General features: G+C 40.8%; 2 protein-coding genes across 4 annotated transcripts; both read left to right on the forward strand.

Annotated features, from left to right (window-relative positions):
• Positions 1-101: 101 nt before the first annotated feature.
• LOC148891488 (putative flap endonuclease 1 homolog) lies at positions 102-5,860 on the forward strand. The gene is made up of 11 exons (XM_089008512.1): positions 102-320; positions 792-858; positions 986-1,088; positions 1,347-1,401; positions 1,790-1,851; positions 1,977-2,113; positions 4,065-4,125; positions 4,347-4,478; positions 4,556-4,701; positions 4,786-4,930; positions 5,371-5,860. Exons 1-11 carry the CDS (start codon positions 239-241, stop codon positions 5,425-5,427), a joined length of 1,047 nt encoding a protein of 348 aa, XP_088864638.1. The 5' UTR covers positions 102-238; the 3' UTR covers positions 5,428-5,860.
• A 568-nt stretch (positions 5,861-6,428) lies between these two features.
• On the forward strand, positions 6,429-18,715 carry agfg1b (ArfGAP with FG repeats 1b). Of its 3 annotated transcripts, none has more exons than XM_089008685.1 (12): positions 6,429-6,719; positions 8,886-8,979; positions 9,207-9,322; positions 9,733-9,871; positions 9,975-10,131; positions 10,239-10,349; positions 11,737-11,875; positions 12,556-12,635; positions 12,874-12,966; positions 14,247-14,408; positions 15,711-15,805; positions 17,640-18,715. In XM_089008685.1, the coding sequence occupies exons 1-12, from the start codon at positions 6,553-6,555 to the stop codon at positions 17,685-17,687; spliced, it is 1,401 nt and encodes a 466-aa protein (XP_088864811.1). In that variant the 5' UTR covers positions 6,429-6,552; the 3' UTR covers positions 17,688-18,715. The 3 variants fall into 3 exon arrangements, with proteins under 3 accessions (XP_088864811.1, XP_088864812.1, XP_088864813.1); XM_089008686.1 differs by having other exon boundaries at positions 10,242-10,349; XM_089008687.1 differs by lacking the exon at positions 10,239-10,349.
• The last annotated feature ends 49 nt before the right edge of the window (positions 18,716-18,764 follow it).

Consider the following 18,764-nt stretch of genomic DNA (forward strand, 5'->3'; position numbering starts at 1 on the left):
TCAGTGATAGACTACTACGCGATACAATTGTGTTAAACAATCGGGTAAAGTCTCAGCCGGAAAAACGAATATTCGCCTGAACAGGGGGACGTATCATCGACAGATTTTAAGAGATTATAATTTAAAAAAATGCAATGTTGAAAATGATTAACTACTTCAAATACGTTTTCCTGTTATTAACAGATGTGACGTCACATCGTAAATTGGTTGATTTGGGCGCGATGAGAATGCAGCCAGGATGGGGATTCTAAAATTAGCAGATTTGATCCGATGGGAAGCTCCCGGTGCGATTTGCCACAAAGATATCAGTGAGTATACAGGTAAACATTCAAGTCTTACTTTTGATCGCTTTGCGTCGTTTTTCTTCGGCACTACAATATTTGGTCATTGTTGTTAGCCGCGAGCTGATTTGGCAACTTTCCGTCGCTGATTAAAATTTGCAAGTGACTTTATTTATTAAATTTACGAAATCAAACAAATATCAGAATCTCATTTTTAATGAATATTTGTAATTTTTTTGTCACGCTTTTGTTATTTTTGTTGCCACAATTATTTATGTGTCCAATGTTTTTTCTTTCTTTAACAGGAATGAACCAACCATTTTGTCCTTCCGTGTCGATGTTTCTAGCCACGATAACATCATGCTAGTGTTAATATTGTATTTTAGAAATATGTCCAAGGCCATCAATATTATTTTGTCCTCATTACTCGTCAATATCTGCACTGAAAAATTGTTCCCTGTGTACTAGCAGTAAACATTTCAATTAATCCCGTTTTTGTTTCTGCCACAGGCAGGGTAATTGCATTGGATACCTCAATTGTGATAAACCAGTTCCGTACAGCAGCACCATCACTCAAGTAAGTTCCCTGAAGACACGATATCTTTCACATTGTGTTAAAAAAAAATTTGATCGAGTCTATTTTCGTTGCGTTTTAATTTAAAGCAATAAAGCAGAAGGTAAAATGTGCTTTATGCCATCTACAGTCCTCTGACCGGTCTCTTCTATCGCACACTGACTTTCCTGGAACATGACATAAAACCTGTGTTTGTGTTTGATGGAAGGCCTCCAGGAGAAAAGCTCAGTACTGTAAGTAACACGGTTGTGTGTTGTCATTCAAATTACTGCTCAACAGTTAGTTGAAAGTTAATTGTCATTTCATCTCACACTCAAGTTGGTTGACACCACATTTCAACCTCACTTTATAACTGAACACACAAAAAACTTTAAATTGACAAGTAATGCGTAATCACGTTTGTTCATCATGATTTAAATATGAAAATAATGTTCACTCATGTGAAATGAATAAATCGGTCCTGTAAGACGCTATTGTATTTTTCCCGGCAGCTTCAGAAAAGAGCCAAGGCAGCGGGTTGGTGCACCCCCAACCATTTGGGCACAGGTACAAAAACACAGCTTTCTTACATTTAATTAATTCCCAATGCTCTGTTCTCTTCATTTCTTAGGGGTTCACTGAGTCCAATATGTGGATGGTCTTTATTTTCGTCCAATCAGATTTCAGCATCAGTGTGTTGCCATGTCAAACTAATCTGCCCAGGGCCTCCAGAATCTGTGAAATAGGCTCATGAAATTTGAGCAATGGTGCATGAGCAATGGTGGTGTTTTGTGAACCAATCAAATTACCGATGACCTCAGCATTGACGTTTCTCACAAACAATCAAGTTGTCAAGGATAGATTTTCGCTGGGATACCAAACGCAAGGCCCACCACTGGAATATGGCCTAACCCGATTTTTATCTTCTCAAGCAAAATTTTTGTTCCCCATCTAGCATCACCCCAAACAAAAGACTGTGTCCATCTCCTGAAGCTTCTGGGTGTGCCTGTCATCCAAGTATGATCAAATCAGAAAATCAGAATCAGAAAACCTTTGTTCGTCCCACAATGGGGATGATCATTCCTTTATTTTTTTTTTCTCTTGTCTTTGTCACATAAAGTTGATTTGTTTGCTTATTGCAGGCTCCGGGAGATGCTGAGGCCTTTTGCGCTTGGCTGGTCCAACAAGGGGCTGCAGAATCTGTGGCATCGGAGGACATGGACACGTTACCATTTGGAGCGCAGGTTGTGATTCGTCAGCTGAATGCTAAGAGAGACAGGTACAGAGGGACAAACGCGCTGCTTTTTAAAGGCGACTCTATTTGCAACTCTCTGTAGTTTTCATGGAAGTCACTGACATTTTTGGACTAATCCTTAACAAAGATATTCTTCATTCTTTTTTGTGTCACTAAAGCAACATTGAGCAGTGTGTCAGTTACCGTACTTTTGTCCCGATCGTGATCCCAATGAAATAAAGTGGAAACCTTAACAAAACAATATTTTGCATATCATAAAGTAAAAGATTACGTTATTTAATCATTTACCGTATTTTCTGGCGTATAAGGTGAATGGTGTATTTTCAAAACGTTTTTCATATTTAAGGCGCACCAGACTATAAGGCGCACCTCTAATGAATGAGGTTTTCCAAATACAATCTATAAATACATAAACGTTTTCCAAATATAAGGAACACCACGTTATAAAGCCCTACAGTGGAGACTGGGGTTAAACAAAGTTGTGCTTCAACACTGATCAATATACAGGACTGTATTGTATTTGTGAAAATAGTTGCACAATTAATCACACATTCTTTCTTCATTATACAACAAAATTCCATCAAACGCATGATGATGAACAAATATATACATATACAAAATATTTTACATAACTAACACGCATAAAAAATATACTGTGTATAAGGAGCACCTTCAATGAATGAAAAAGGTTGGCCAAATATAATACACTGTATATAAAAGTTTTCCAAATATAAGGCACACCACACCATAAGGCGCTACAGTCACGGCTAGGGTTATGCAGTACAGTACTTCTTCTACAGGGGAAATGGAGTCAGTGGCTGTTGACAGGAGTTGAGAGACCTGTTTGCTGCACAATATTACTTCACATAGTGTATAAGGCACATCTGCGTATAGGGCGCTGGGTCATCTTTTGAAGAAAATCAAGGCTTTTGGGTGCGCCTTATACACCAGAAAATATGGTACAGTGAAATCTTGGTTTACGAACTTTTCGGTTTACGAACGTTACATTTATGAAAATTTTACCTTGGCATACAAACTATTTTTCGGGATACACACAGAGCTGCCACAATGAGTGATGTGTCGTTCGCAAACGAGCCCGTTCTCCTAACAAGAAAATGGTGGCCACTGTTTTTGTCCTCTATTCCCCGCCCCCAGTCTTCGGTTAAAGCCACATGATTGGTCAAGAACGCAGCAGTGGGGGATGGGGTTACGGAGAGTGAGGTCGTTCTCCAGAAAACAAAATGGCATCTTTGGTTAAAGCCACGTGATTGGTCAAGAACCCAGCAGTGGCGGGACGGGGGGTTAAACGTTAAAGAGCCAGGCTGACAGAGAGAGTGAGAAAACACACACACACGAAAGGGAGATGACAGAGCTTGAAACAAAAAAAAGTGTGAGAATAGTGAGAAAATTGATAGCAAACAGTTAAAATATCCCATCAATCAGGCTCCACAAATAACCCGCACAAGTCATCTGTACACTTGATGCAAAAAGCTATCAACCCAGCTAAACAGATCACAATTGATGAAGAACTAGATACAATTACAGTATCACAGAGAAGGCACCTACAAGGGATCATTCCTCAAGATGGTGAAAGAAGAAGGCTACGTTCCTCATCAAGTGTTTAATGCTGAGGAAACCGGACACTCCATTCCATCAAGCCATTAACGACCATTACAAAGGTAAATAAAATGACTTTATTGTACAGTTTATTTCTTTAATCATAATACTATAGCACATTTATTATACATAAAAAAGGTATATTTTGTGTAGTTTTAAGGCTTAGAAAATTAGAAAGTAGAAAATTATGTTTTATGGGGACCTGGGAACAGATTATTCGCATTTTAATGGTTTCCTATGGGAAAATAATTTTGGGGATAGACACTTTTCGCCTTACACACTCTGTCTGGGAACCAATTAAGTTCGTAAGCCAACGTCCCACTGTATTTGTTTGTTTGTTTGTTTGTTTGTTTCACAGTGATATTGTGGAATATTCTCTACCTAAATTGTTGGGGAAGCTCCAACTAACTCACAAAGAGGTAAGTAATTACATTTGTACCTTAACTTGTGAGCCCCCCATTGCAGGACATTTTCAAATTAAGAGCGAGTGCTTTATTCAGTATTTTCAATGAATATGATTTTGCTTGATGCTGTGTACAAAAACCTGAGCGATTTAAGCACTTCATATACGCTGATTGAAGTGAAAAGAAATGATGCGATTCAAGCAGCCTCTCGCTTATCACTTCTTTTGTTTTCCTAGTTTGTTGACCTGTGCATCTTGCTAGGATGTGACTACTGCGACAAGATAGCTGGTTTAGGTCCAAAGAGAGCTCTGAAACTCATCCAAAAGTACCGTACTATTGAAAATGTAGTTTTGCACATCAATAGAAAGGTGCGACCACCTCAACTGAACTTTCTCCTTCCCCCTGTGAGTTATGTCTCATATTTTGATCCCACAATGCAACACAGACCCATTTGGTACCTGATAATTGGAAATACGAAGAAGCACGGAAGTTATTTGTGGCAACGCCACAGGCAGAAGTACCAGAGTTGATGTGGACTGAGCCAGACGAAGAAGCTTTGGTTGAGTTTTTCTGCAACTGCAAACGTGTCAAGTATGTAGCTGCCGTGATTATTTTGGCTGCATTTTTTTCCCTTTTTCAAGAGTTGTTACTCAATGGTTGCCTTTGCTTTCTTAGAGAAGAACGAGTCCGTCGGCGCATGGAGAGATTCCGACGGATGCGGCAGGGTATGAGAAAGCAGAGGGACGAGATGACGGCGAGAGGACAAGGGAGGCTAACTCGGATGGATGACTTTTTCAGAGTTCTTCGAAAAAGGAAGCAGGTGAACTTCCAGATTGTTGTTGTTTATTTAAATGTATCATTGAATGAATATGAAAGCAATGGAAATTCAAAAAAATATATTTCGACGGTAATGTCAGCTGCAAATTTATAGTCAACCTACTAAAAAACTCAGTTGATGTGCTCAGGCCAAAGCCATCTCCAATATCGTGCAAAGGTGTGGCTGCCGCTGCTCACCCGCAGAAAAAATATCCTGTGACTATAAAGTGTCCTTGAGTTTTGAAAGGCGCTTATAAATGAAATGTATTATTATTATTATTAAAAGTGATTTTTTTTTTTCCCCTGTGAATAGAGTAAATCTAAACGACAAAAAAGTAGTGTAACTTTGACTGTATATTAGAAGCAGAGAGCAATTTAGTTGAAATTGAACAATTGCGTATTAATATGTCTGCCCTTACAATCTTTTGGTCCTTTATCCTCCAGCCTGTGCAAGCTGCAGAAAGTGGAAACAGCAAGCTATATGAACCAAAACGGAAATGAAGCCATCCAAAGTGGATGAGAGTTGTCTGGACATCTCTTTGCCTTTGCAGAACTCTCGCGATCGTGTAAAACCCATTTTTGTTGTTACCCAAAAAAGGTTATGCCTCATTTCTAATGTGAAACTCATATTTTTCCAACATAACAAATTATATCGCGCTGATAGAAATGCTGTGCCAATGGTCCTTGATTATGTATGTCAAAAATAAAAGGGAATTGTTGAGTGGGGACTGGTTTTCTTCCCTGAGTGGCAAAATGCCCCAGGGTGAACATTTTGAAGTCCAGCATCATTAAGCCATCAAGAAAGGCAGAGCAAGTTGAGGCTCAGTATGAAAGAGGCCAGTGTGAACGCTGTCAGTTGGCCAAAAGGGACAGGGGACATCTCATCTCAAGGTATTCAACTAGCACCTGTTGTGTAATGTGTGCCAAGACGCAGACCACAGACTTGAACTATGTTGGTGTTTTTTTCCTTTCTCAAAAGAGTTCAATGAAACTTTTGTAATCACTGACATTTTTTTCAAATACTCATCAAGTTGGACGACATTTTTAAACTACTGGCAGGCAAATTAAAAAAATATATTCATTGGTACCGGTATACGTGATAGAGTAATGTGGTACACAAACACTCATGTACAGTCAAAGAACTAGGCTGCTGTGAATTGGGAGTTTCTCCATTGTGAGACTAATAAAGGTTATCGTACCATATCTTATCCCATGTATTGCGGGAAATGATTTAATTTCACTGAATTCAGTTCTTTTAAGCAGAAATAATTTCAATGAAGTTGGGACTAAATCGTGGTGTCTATTCTTTAATAATTAAAAGGTTTTACAAAAAAGATCGCACTATCTCTGCATTTGTCTGTTCTGATTCTGATTCTGATCAAAAAAGTTTTTTGGGGGGAATTTAACATTGTAATATAATTCTGTCCAGCGGGTGGCGCTTTGATTGGTAAAGCCAGTCGCTTTATGCGCTTTAGTTTCCCCCAGAAGAAGACATTTGTCAGTCGCCCTTCCTCGCTCTCACTAAGGTACCTGTCTGCCGCCTGCCTGTCTCACTCCCTTCCTCCCCACCCGATCGCCTGTCTGCCCGGCCGCTGCCGTCCAACGCGGCCACCTGTATATTCCACCATGGCGACCAGCGCAAAGCGAAAGCAAGAGGAGACTCATTTAAAGATGCTCCGGGAAATGACTAGCCTCCCCGCGAATAGGAAATGCTTCGACTGTGATCAGCGCGGCCCGACCTATGTCAACATGACAGTGGGCTCCTTCGTCTGCACCACCTGCTCCGGCATCTTGTAAGTCCGATTCTTATTTTTTTGTCGTCCACCCGATGACGAGGAGGCTTTTGCCGGGAGGGAAGGGGAAAGCCGGGAGCACCGCTGGTGGCTGACTTGGCGGTTCTGTTAGCACGTATGCTAACATTCCAAACAAGTCGAGATGGGTTCAGTCCCAGGCCGTGGTCGTGTAGCCGGCGACGTGGAAATTAAAATGAAGCTTTGAATGAAGTGTTTATATGCACGTTTAATCCGATAAATGTTTAATTGGATTACTGGGAAATTATTTCAGATGTGCTGTTTGTGCGTGTCTCGGTAAGCGACCAGGTCGTTGACATAGGTGGCGAAAGTACAACGCCGTACTTAGCACCGATTACATTTCTGTCTCAAATGTACACAAGTACAAACAATTTATACTGTCGTTTATGTTATACAAAAAGTAGACGTACTGGTTCAACGCATACGTGAATTTAAAAAGCTGAGACACAAGTGTAATCTAGTAAAGAAAAAAATATTGTCCATCACAGAGGTGGCATAAAACAGTCCTTTGTCAAAGTTTTATATCAATATTTTTGTAGAAAACGGCCCAAATGCAAATACAGGTTTAACTCTTAGTAAAAAGTAAAACTACATTAAAATATATAAATGAATTTTATCTTCTTTACAGTGAATTATTTTGTGTGGAAAAGTGCACACATTTGTTTGGAATACAAGTGACACATTTTTGAAATGCAAATTCTCAAGTGATGTACCGATACCTGAAAAATCTGCACAGGTACAATGCTGAATGTACTTTTGTGACTTCTCATCACTTGTCACCAGTTTTTGTCGATCAGTGGGCCACTTTTGCAACCCTATATCCCCTAAATGCTTTTTAAAATACTCTTTCCTTTTCCAATGAGGCGAAAAGGGAACTGCGGAGTTGCGTTGACCAGCATTTTCACATCCTTTTACATTTTTTTCTCACTGTGCATTCTGACCTCACCTCTCTAGTACAGTGCCACCAGTGTTGTTTTTAAATCCCTCCCCAGAGGCATCCCCCCCCCCTGCCAGGACTGTACTACTCCTCCACTCATCTCATGAGAACTCTCTGCGGGGCCTCAAGTCTCCCCAACAGTTTTTAGCAAGCTTCGTGTGGGAGAGAGGGTATACGGTATTCATTTTCAGCAAAATCTTTTTACAATCTAGAAATCTCACAAGGCATCCACGGCATTTGTAGACAATCATTTTTTTCTCTCCCTGCCTATGGTAGATTTGATTGAACCAGAATCAGAAAGCCTTTAGTAATCCCGCAATGGGGAAATTTTCAAACTACAGCAGCAAAATTGAAAGGGGGGGGGGTGAAAAGATAAGAACAAAATCTTCTTTTCCTTTCGGCTTTTCCCTTCAAGGGGTCGCCACAGCAAATCAGTGTCCTCCATCTTTACTTAATCTTGACTTATTTTTTTCAGTATTAAACATGCTTATATAAGCCTTAAACATACATTGCATTCAAAATATAGCACTGAAGCAACGTATCTCGTTCGTAAATTGGGGAGCGTCTGTCCATCCATTTAGCATTCTGACTTCACTGTTCAGAAATCGTGAGTTCGTGATCCGGCCTCCCTGTGCGCAGTTTGCATGTTCTCCCCGGGCCCACGTGGGTTTTCTCCGGGTGCTCCGGTTTCCTCCCACATTCCAAAAACATGTACGGAAGGCAAATTGAACACTGTAAATTGTCCCTAGGTGTGAGTATGAGAGCAAACGATTGTTTGCCTTTGTGGGCCCTGACAAAGTATTTTATGCAAATAGAAATGTCAGAAGACTGAAATGTTTAACAGTGCAGAAATGTTTCATAACAAGAACTGTAGATAGTGCAAGTATTAAAAAAAGCATATTTGATATATGTAACTGTATTGAGGAAGAATAACTTAATTTATTGGTGGCAGATGCAGTTGCCTCCAGTGCGGTCGGTGGATGGTCATTTCCAAACAATAAAAATTCCGCTGACTCGTCTTGATAGTCCTCTGTTGGAATTTTCTTTACATCCTGTCTTTGTTTGGTATATACATTTACGCTTCTCCCTACGTTTGCTTGAACATGTCACTGATGTCCTTTTATTTGTTCTATAGCCCATGGGTTGCATCTGGCCTTTCATATATTTTAACTACCCCCCCCCCCACCCCCCCCCTCCCCAAATCCCCACAGGCGAGGCCTGAACCCCCCACACAGAGTGAAGTCGATTTCTATGACTACTTTCACGCAGCAAGAAATTGAGTTCCTTCAGAAACACAGCAACGAGGTAACGCACGCTTGCGCAATGTTGTCAGGCATTTTTGAATAGTCATGACGCTCTGGCTTTAATTATGAAGTCACGTTTTGGTATTTTGGTAATCTGCCTTGTAAAATTTATTGGAATTCCTTCTCTCCCTCTCTCGGTCACCCCCACCGAACACCCTTACCCCCCCCCCCCCCCCTTCAATTCTCTAACCCCCTACCCCCACCCCTCGCCTCCACCCCCCGCTATAGGTTTGTAAACACATCTGGTTGGGCCTCTACGATGACACGACGTCAGTCGTTCCAGATTTCCGGGAGCCACAGAAAGTGAAAGAGTTCCTGCAGGAAAAATATGAAAAGAAAAGATGGTATATGAAATTTTATTGTTTTTATTTTTATGTATTTATTTTTATTGCTGTATTTACAGTGTTAAGTAGAAATGATGCGAAATAAACAATGCGCCTTAGTTCAGAGCTCAGTCTGAAATTTGATTGGACCCAAAAAAAATAAATAAAACAGTAACATTCACTGCAGCCAAAAAGATTCCTACAAAACAAAGAAGAGAGACCGTTGAAAAAGAATTCTGATTATTTTACTTATTCTGAGAAATCAGATTGTCAACAAAGCAGTCAGTGTTTAGAACAGCAGGGAAGGCCGCTGCTTGAATTAAAAGATTTTCTTCATTTCAACTAACTTTCACCGATAAGAATGACACTTCGAAATCTTCAATCTCCCCCCCCCCCCCCCCCCCCCCCCCCCCCCCAAACCAAATGTGAAGGTATGTGCCTCCAGAACAGGCAAGGTCAGTTGCAAATGTCCAGGCATCTGTGTCGGGCTCCTCCGCCAGCAGCACAGGCAGCACCCCGGAAGTGCAGCCTCTCAAGACTTTACAGCTCAATAAGACGCCACTTCGTCAGGTAACCAAATGCACACTGGAACCCGCCCTTCAAAATCTTTTGGAATATGATTTTTTTGTCTGGGTAAGAAAATGTGTTTTGACTATATACACCTTGTGTTCAGTCTCCGGGGCTAGGGCGCGCCCAGGCTCACATCACATCCCAGGAGAAAAAGTTTGACTTGCTGTCGGACTTGGGCGGTGACATCTTTGCCGCCCCACCTCCCCAAGCCGTCCCGTCCACCAACTTTGCCAACTTTGCACATTTTCAAAGCCAATCAGGTAAACAAACAAAAACATGTACCTGTGTTCCAGAAACGTACACCCTGTCATCATTCCATCCCACAACTCTTTCATCCATCGTTCCATTTCCCCTTTGTGGTTGGCAGCAGCATCTCAGGGTAACCCAGACAGCAACTTTGCCAATTTTGATGCATTCGGGAACACTGCAATTCCATCTCATCTGAGCACGTCACCCCCCTCAAAGTCCTTTTCCGCAGGTACCCCCTAACCCTTCCATTTCCACCAGTTCGTACACATTTACTCATCCCTCGGTTTCATTTTTTCAATATCCATACATATGGAATTACTGTATTTTACAGTGTATACGGTGCATCCAAAAGCTTTAATTTTCTTTAAAAGATGACGCTGTGCCTTATACACAGTTGCGCCTTATATGTGAAGTCATATTGAGCCAGGAAACTACTATCAGCAGCCACCGACTGACTCCATTTCCTCCTGTAGAAGAATGCGTAAACCCAGCCTCTACTGTAGCACCATTTATATACAGTAATACCACAGCTTGCAAACGCTTTAGCTTACAAACGTTTCGCCCTACAAACATTAAATTCACGAGAATACAATCTTGGCATAAGGACTAGTTCTCGGGAAACACACGGAGTGCCACAATGGCTGGTGGACTAGTTTTCGGCGGAAGAACACCAAACCACACGGTCGAACAGCGCCATTATGACTGACGCACTAGTTTTCCATACCCACTTTCTTTGCGGGCACTCAATGCAGATGTAGTTTGTTATTGAGTGGAGTACTTTTGCTTTTTTTGGTACCAAAAAGACCCCACCACAGGGTAGTGTTAAGCCAAAGAGGACACAAAACAAAATTACGGTCGAGCAGAAGAAAGAGATCATCGAAAATGACGAACGAGGTGTGCGTTTGTGTGACTTAGCGTCCCAGTACCAGTATGCTAAGTCGACCATTGCTACGTGTGGCTATGGGTGTTTCTGTGTTGTCTAAGCAACGGTCTCAGGCAATAGAAGAGGTTGAAAAACTTTTGTTGATTTGGATTACCGAAAAGCAGCGAACAGGGGACAGTGAGTGAGGGTATTATTGCCGAGAAAGCATGGCGAGTTCACTTAGATAACAAGAGGCAACTACATCAACGACAATCACAAAGGTAAATAAAACGACTTTATTATACTGTACTGTTTATTTCTTTAATTACAATACAATAGCACATTTATTATACGTAAAATAAGGTATATTTTGTGTAGTTTTAAGGCTTATTTAGTCAAAAATTATGTTTTATAGGGACCTGGGAACGGATTATATATACATTTGACTACTATACTACATATACATTTGATACATAGACATCAAATGTCTGTTTTGTTCTCTCCAGTTTACTATGACCAACTAGGTTTTGTATCTGCACGGTGATATCAGTTTTTTGGTTCTAAGATAAGAATAATTTTGTGGCGCAATCACAACACACAGTCTGTCATATTTCCCCACCCATGTCACCGATGGCGCCTAAAACGTGGCCACAGTAGCCGCTGGGAACTCAGCCCAGATAATGTGAAAGTGTCAACCAAGCTGTGTAACGACATAGCACGTTCGAAAAAAATTCCCATCATGCTTCTCAAACAGGAGGAGGCGTGCCAATTCCGTCCAGGTCGAGCGCTCTCCCCATCCAGTCCCAAAGTGGGAGCTGCACAGAAGATCGCTACGCTGCTCTGGCCGAGCTAGACAACAAACTGAGCTCCTCGATAGGCAACAATGTGCAAGGGTGAGAGACTAGAGGACATCTACTTTCACACGCATTTTTTCCCCTCTTTATGGGATCAACTTTGTCTTATATAAATTTGGGTTGTGATTTAATTATTTTTTTTACAAGAAGACATAGAAATATTACAAGTGCAACACTTCTAATTTTATGAATGTGGCACATAAAAAAAAAAACGAATATTTGCAAATCAGTATCTTGCGCTCCAATGAAGGCAACATTAATGCTGAAAAGTACATACTGAATGATACTTATTTCAGCGAGGCAAAGCCCAAACCGCTTTCTGCATATCTTGCGACAGTTTGGCTTCATCGTAAAAGAGTGCGAGGTTGGCCTGGCTGCAGTCCAGACCTGTCAAAACCATGTTATGCATTATAAACCACGAATCACGATAACAAGAGTCCCCATGGCTCAAAGAAAAGGCGATATAATACATGACCCTGTCCCACCTTTATTATTTTGTGTTACAATCGGAAAATTACTCTTTTAAAAAGTTAATGATTATCTAAAAACAAAAGTTTGTCTAATAACGGCATTTGCAAATTATTGTAATCTTTTTTTTATTTATGTTAACATAAGATCCCAACTTCATTGGAGTTGGGTTTTGTATCGGTGAAAACAAAAGATGGACTTGTAGGACTTTTGACTCACTGGAATGCAATAACGCAGGCTTGTCGTGACAGGAATTTATTTGGTCCAGCACTTGGCTCGTCTCCAGCCCAGAATGCCCCTATTCTACCCAGCATGCAACCCGGCTATGGAGGTAACAGCTTTCAGGCTGATGTTTTTCCGTGTGCAAATAATGATTTTAGTGTCGGAATATGTGACAACACCCCCCACCCCCTGCAAAAAAAGGTAAAAATACACCATAACGTGATCTGTCACCACGATCAACTTTCTGATGTCTAGACAGTTTCAAATCAATCTTCAGATTTAGCACTTAATCAGAGCTGGTCACACATTTTGTTTTAAAATTTTAAGACGCGGTGCCTTCTATTTAGGTGTTCCTTCAACAAATCCCTTCGTTGCCGTGGCTGTTGCCTCGGAGATGGCCACCAACCCTTTCCAGGCCAATGGCAGAGTTCCAGCTTCAGGTGTGTGCATGCTTATTTTATGTATTTATTTGTTTGTTTATTCATTTATTTGTGTTTTATTTTATTTCTTTTTTTAATTAACGGCATGTGACATTTTTTTTCCCGATGCTTTGTTGGGTTTAGGTCAGGGTCGGGCATAGCATAGTACACATACGGCCCACCTCACATATATAAGCTCCAGCAACGTTTTTATGTATTTATGTTCACATATATAAATTTCACCCTGTATAATTTCTCAATGTATTCTTTTTTTTAAATTCTTAATTTAAATCACGATCAAATTTATTCATGCTAAATTGTGAAATGAAAAAAAACGAACATTTGCAAATCAGTATCTTGCGCTCCAATGAAGGCAACATTAATGCTAAAAAGTACATACTGAATGATACTTATTTCAGCGAGGCAAAGCCCAAACCGCTTCCTGCATATCTTGCGACAGTGTGGCTTCATCGTAAAAGAGTCCAAGGTTGGCCTGGCTGCAGTCCAGACCTGTCAAAACCATGACATTCTTAAAATGCTTATTCACATGTCCTGATTAAAGTACAGTTTGTCATTGGATTGAATTATCCATTATTAGTTTCGCAGTGGAAAAATTTACATTTCACAGCAGCAAAGGAAAGGAAGAGTAAAGGAAAGGAAGAAGTAGAAAAACTAAATATAGGAGCTGCTGTTAAGGCAGGCACTCTTGCGGCACCATCTTGAAGTCAAACAAAAACATCTAAATAACAAATAATGTGACACAACAAAAAAGAATCAGAATCAGAATAATATTTATTGCCGAGTAGAACTCACAAGGAATTTGTCTCCGGTAGAACACGCTGCACTAGTATCATCATAAAAAAAAATTGCAAAGAGGCACACGATACAGTTATATTTGGGTTATTGTATAGAGAGTTAATGGCTTGGGGGAAGAAGCTGTTTAAATGTCTGCTGGATTTAATGCGCATGGATCGGTAGTGCCCGCCTGAGGGGAGTAGCTGGAAAAGGTGGTGGGCAGGGTGCGGAGGGTCCACCAGGATTTTCCGCGCCCTTGTTTCGATTCTTGCAGTATGCAAGTCCCCAAGACACAGACAGTCATACTTCAACTTTTTCTGTTTTTTTTTCTCATTTATGAGTGACCTGGCCCATCTGTCCATTTTCCAAATTTAACCGCGGCCCTAGAGCGCAAAAGTTGACCCATCCCTCATTTTGTGTTCTAGCTCGCTTACATCACTGCCCGTGTTTTCAGAACTGTATCCCTCCCTGTGCTGTGTCTTTTGTGGCGTATGTGTGTGTTGTAGCCGCCTCTTTTGGTACTGGCTCAATGAGCATGCCGGCTGGCTTTGGGAATTCGTCTTCGTACTGCCTCCCGACCAGTTTCAGCGGAAACTTCCAGCAGCAATTCCCTGGCCAGACCCCCATCCTTTACGCTCAGCCGGGGGCCTATCACCCTCAGTCCAATGGTTAGTGGCCTCCCGCATCCCAGTGTCCTTTGTGTACCCGCTTTTTTTTTTAATTTACCCCACACGGCACCTGTTGTGGGTACTTCCTGCTGCACACCTTATGATTTTTTTCTAAGCATGAGAGCGTATTTTCGCTTCTGCATGCGGGCAATTGAGAGTCACAGCTTGTCTTGAAGTTGCTGATTGGTTTATCAGTTTTTTGAGGGATTTGTTTTAGTTTATATCAAGGGTTCTTAAACTTTTTGAGTCAAGGGGCCCAAAATATTAATGACTTGGCTTACTAGAAAAAAAATCACAATTTCATTGTATATAATATTTTAAAGAGTCTAACAGTGTGTTTTCTGAAAATATTAGAAAGAAGGATCAGGTACAGCACAAGATTTGGACCCACTTTAACTCATTCACTGCCATTGTCGGATTTATTCGGGAATTGAAAAGCATAATGTGGAGCGGCATTCCTGAATTTTTTGGGGTTTTGTTTTTTCTTGCAGGGAGAATTGCTGATCAGACCTCTGGCAATGTTTTCCCTTCCACGAGGGGGCAGCATTTTAGTTTTGTCCATGTTAGCGCTTTGTTCCAGCTACAGCTGTTGTTAGAGCGTGATATAAACCAATATACAGTAAAGTCTCGTTATATCGATATTCTCGGGAGTTGGAAAAAATATCGATATATCCGCTGCTGCGGCATGTAAATTTTATCCTTGCGTTCATAGAAATAGTATCGTAATAAGCAATACTATCGATATAACCGATATCGATATAACGAGACTTTACTGTATATGTATTCTATTGTATTTTGTACAGCCTCCCCCATTTCAAGCTCAAATAACTCCAGACCCATATAATTTAGGAATTAACTCTTTTTTTCTGATGAAAGAAGAGAGTCCAAGGTTTCTTACTCTGCATTGAATATTTATGTAGTCCTAAAACGTAATATTCTGTAATTTGAGTGAAAATGACAAAGACCTTGGCACTGGAGTGGATATGTTTTTGCACATCGTCTGGCAGTGAATGAGTTAAGTTAAATGTTCCTTTTTTAAATTGTTTTATATCAAATATATACGCTTTGTTACAGGTTCAGATTATTAAACTGCTATATAAATTAATGGTTATTTTATTGTATTGTATAATTGTAGTAAGGCCACAAAACATAATGCAGACACATTTTGAACTTCCCCTTAAAAGCGCACTCTACTCCCAAATACAATTTGGTACACTGGGCATTTTTCCCTTCCTGTTTCACTCACTCCTTATTTGAGAAGTGTTCTAAAGTTGAAGGTTCGCCTTTGTCTTTCTCTCCGAGGCCCCGCATTCCCAGTCTACGGTCCTAACAAGGCCTCTGTGACACCGTTCGGTCAGCCTATGGCTGGTCCAGGCGCATCCAGTAACCCCTTCATGGTGAGCGTACAGCCTCAAGTTTACTCTTGTGCCTTTTGTGACCACAAATGGACCTGTCTTCCCATATCACCTCCACAAAAAAAATGTAACTTCTGCCTTTGCCTTTTTTCGGATATTTGTACGGCTCAGCGTTTTAATTTTTCTCACATTGATGAAAAGGTTTCTTCAGCCGTCATCTGTACTTCTTCGAAGGTGTCAGACGTTTCGCTCCTCATCCGAAAAGCTTCATCAGCGAACTAAAGTTGTGCTGTTAGCTCTGGCCCTATATACAGTGATACCTCGGCTTACGAACACTTTCGCTCACGAACTTTTCGCCTTACGAACATTAAATTCGCAAGAATATAATCTTGGAATACAAACTAGTTTTCAGCGGACGAACCAAACCACAGAGCGCCACGGTAGCTGGCGGACCAGTTTTCGGCGGATGAATACCAAACCACACGGTCGAACAACGCCACGGTGGCTGGCTGACTACTTTTCCACACCTCTTTTTAGTGCAGACCTGTTTTGCTATTATGGGACCGAAAAAGACCCCACCACAGGCTAGTGTTGAGCCTAAAACATAAAAGAAAATTACGATCGAGCAGAAGAATGAGATCACGGTGGCTGGCGGACTATTTTTCGTCACCCCCTTGTTATCGAGTGGAGTACTTTTGCTATTATGGGACTGAAAAAGACCCCACCACAGGCTCGTGTTAAGCCAAAGAGGATACAAAAGAAAATTACTGTCGAGCAGAAGAAGGAAATCATCGAAAAACAAAAACAAGGTGTTGGCTGGCAGACTAGTCCCCCCCCCCTCCATCTCTTTGAGTGCAGATGTGGTTTGTAATCAAGTGGAGTACTTTTGCTATTATGGGACTGAAAAAGACCCATAAACACAGGCTTGTGGTAAGCCGAAGAGGACACAAAAGAAAATTACGGTCGAGCAGAAGAAGATCATCGAAAAACACGAAGTCTGTGTTTGTGTGACTTAGCTGTCCGAGTACCATTACGCAAAGTCGACCATTGCTACCATCCATTGACAACTACCATCCCAAAGGTAAATAAAATGACTTTATTATATAGTACAGTTTATTTTTTTGTTACAATACAATAGCACATTTATTATACATAAAATAAGGTATATTTTGTGTAGTTTTAAGGCTTATTTAGTAGAAAATTATGTTTTATGTGGACCTGGGAATGGATTATTCTCACTTTTAATGGTTTCTTATTGGAAATAAATGTTTGGCAGACAAACTTTTCGCCTTACACACACTTTCTGGGAACCAATTAAGTTTGTAAGCTGAGGTATCACTGTATAGCTTTGGGCTGGCACCGCCACCTCTGTCCATTAGGGACATATATAGGGCCAGAGCTACCAGCACAACTTTAGTTCACTGACAAAGCTTTTCGGATGAGGAGCTAGACGTCCGGCAGCCTTAACGAAGTACAGATGATGGCTGAAGAAGCCTTTTCATTGATGGACCACTCCTGTACGACTGAGAACTTACACAGACGTTTTCCTCACATTATTTGATGACAAGTGTCAGCACTTTTTGCTCAAGGAATTTGTCAAAATGGCCTCATCGCTTATTTCAGCTTTGGCAAATGATGACCAAATGGAGTTCGTGTCAAGTGCGGTTGAGATCGTGATTCTCCATCCGCGGCCTAATTTAACACAGTACTAATCTTCCAATCCAAAAATGAATGGTTGCAAATATATTTCTTTGTTGTGATCTTTTTTTATGGCTTCCATTATTAGTTATGTAATACAATAAATGTGTAGTGAATTTCAGCTTTTTTTTTAACTAGGTGAGTGGTAAAACCCCTTTGAACCCTCTTGTCTTTGCAGGCGGGAGCCCCCACCGGGCCATCCACTTCAACCAACCCGTTCCTGTAGCTAGCACAAGCACGCCCCTCCCGGTCCTCACCACCAGAGGGCAGCATGCAGCACATTAGTCGACAACACAGTTCAGTCACGCTAATTTAGTGGCACTACATTTCTTTCCACAAAAAAACCACACAACGTTTACACTATGAAGGAGAACAAAGGACTTTATTGAAGACAAAGGGACTGATATCTTGAAAATGTTTGGACTATATACAGTTCATTATTTTTTATTATTGGTATTTGTTTATGCCTGTATGCCCTCTGCATATCATTTGTAATCTTATTGACGTCTGATGTATTACAAGGACTGTGTTGGCAGAGGTGAGTAGTCGCACCTTGTGTAAAAACCACTACACACTATTTTTAAGGGGAGGCTTTATAATGTATCATCCGTCAATCGCGGACGACCCAACCGTAGACATGCAAGTACAGTATTTCATTCCAAGAAGGATGTTTTTGTTGTTTTTATTCTAGGATGAATGCTACTAAACTGACACGAAGGCCCAAATTGTCTATGAATTTGACTTTGCAACTGGTGATACACTTGCCTATAAACAAAAGAAGTTTGCAGAAACTGTAAATCCAAGACGGTTCTTTGGCCTGATGTGTTTGCAGATAGCAAAAAAACAAAATTGTGCGGCCAAAAGTCTCAAGTTGGAAATCAAAGCCAGATCTTTTGTGTAAGGCAAGTGAATATAAGCACAAATGTGATAAAGCATCTAAAAAAAATTTAAGCAAGTGTGCAAAATGATCCAATTCAACTCTGGTCGATCCTATGAGCAGGTCCACCTGAACCACCTTCATGCGAGCTTCCTCAAAGGGGATCTGACTGCATTCAGGTCTGAATTTGCGCTCAATTTAGGCCTTGCTTTGTTGTTGGTTTACTTGTGACTCCAGCTATGTCTTAGAGTCACAAATTGTGCTGCGCGGGTGACTAACAAATAAATTTCATGTTTCTTGTCTTTACAATAGCCAAGTCATTGTGTGTATATATATAAATATATGTATAAATAAATTAAAAAGATTTTTAAATACTGCATCTGGCTGGTGATTTCGCCAAGAGTCGAAGGCGGGGGTCCCCAGATA

The sequence above is a fragment of the Hippocampus bargibanti genome, linkage group LG11, assembly GCF_051943395.1.
Source record: "Hippocampus bargibanti isolate YZ-2025 linkage group LG11, ASM5194339v1, whole genome shotgun sequence".
Lineage (NCBI taxonomy): Eukaryota > Metazoa > Chordata > Actinopteri > Syngnathiformes > Syngnathidae > Hippocampus > Hippocampus bargibanti.

Coding starts and splice junctions, on each gene's coding strand:
- LOC148891488 (XM_089008512.1), top strand. CDS start 239: ATGGGGATTCTAAAATTAGCAGATTTGATCCGATGGGAAGCTCCCGGT. Junction 4,126..4,346: donor TCCAACTAACTCACAAAGAG/GTAAGTAATTAC, acceptor TTGTTTTCCTAG/TTTGTTGACCTGTGCATCTT. Junction 4,702..4,785: donor TGCAACTGCAAACGTGTCAA/GTATGTAGCTGC, acceptor TTGCTTTCTTAG/AGAAGAACGAGTCCGTCGGC.
- agfg1b (XM_089008685.1), top strand. CDS start 6,553: ATGGCGACCAGCGCAAAGCGAAAGCAAGAGGAGACTCATTTAAAGATG. Junction 8,980..9,206: donor TTCAGAAACACAGCAACGAG/GTAACGCACGCT, acceptor CCCCCGCTATAG/GTTTGTAAACACATCTGGTT. Junction 14,409..15,710: donor CTATCACCCTCAGTCCAATG/GTTAGTGGCCTC, acceptor TTTCTCTCCGAG/GCCCCGCATTCCCAGTCTAC.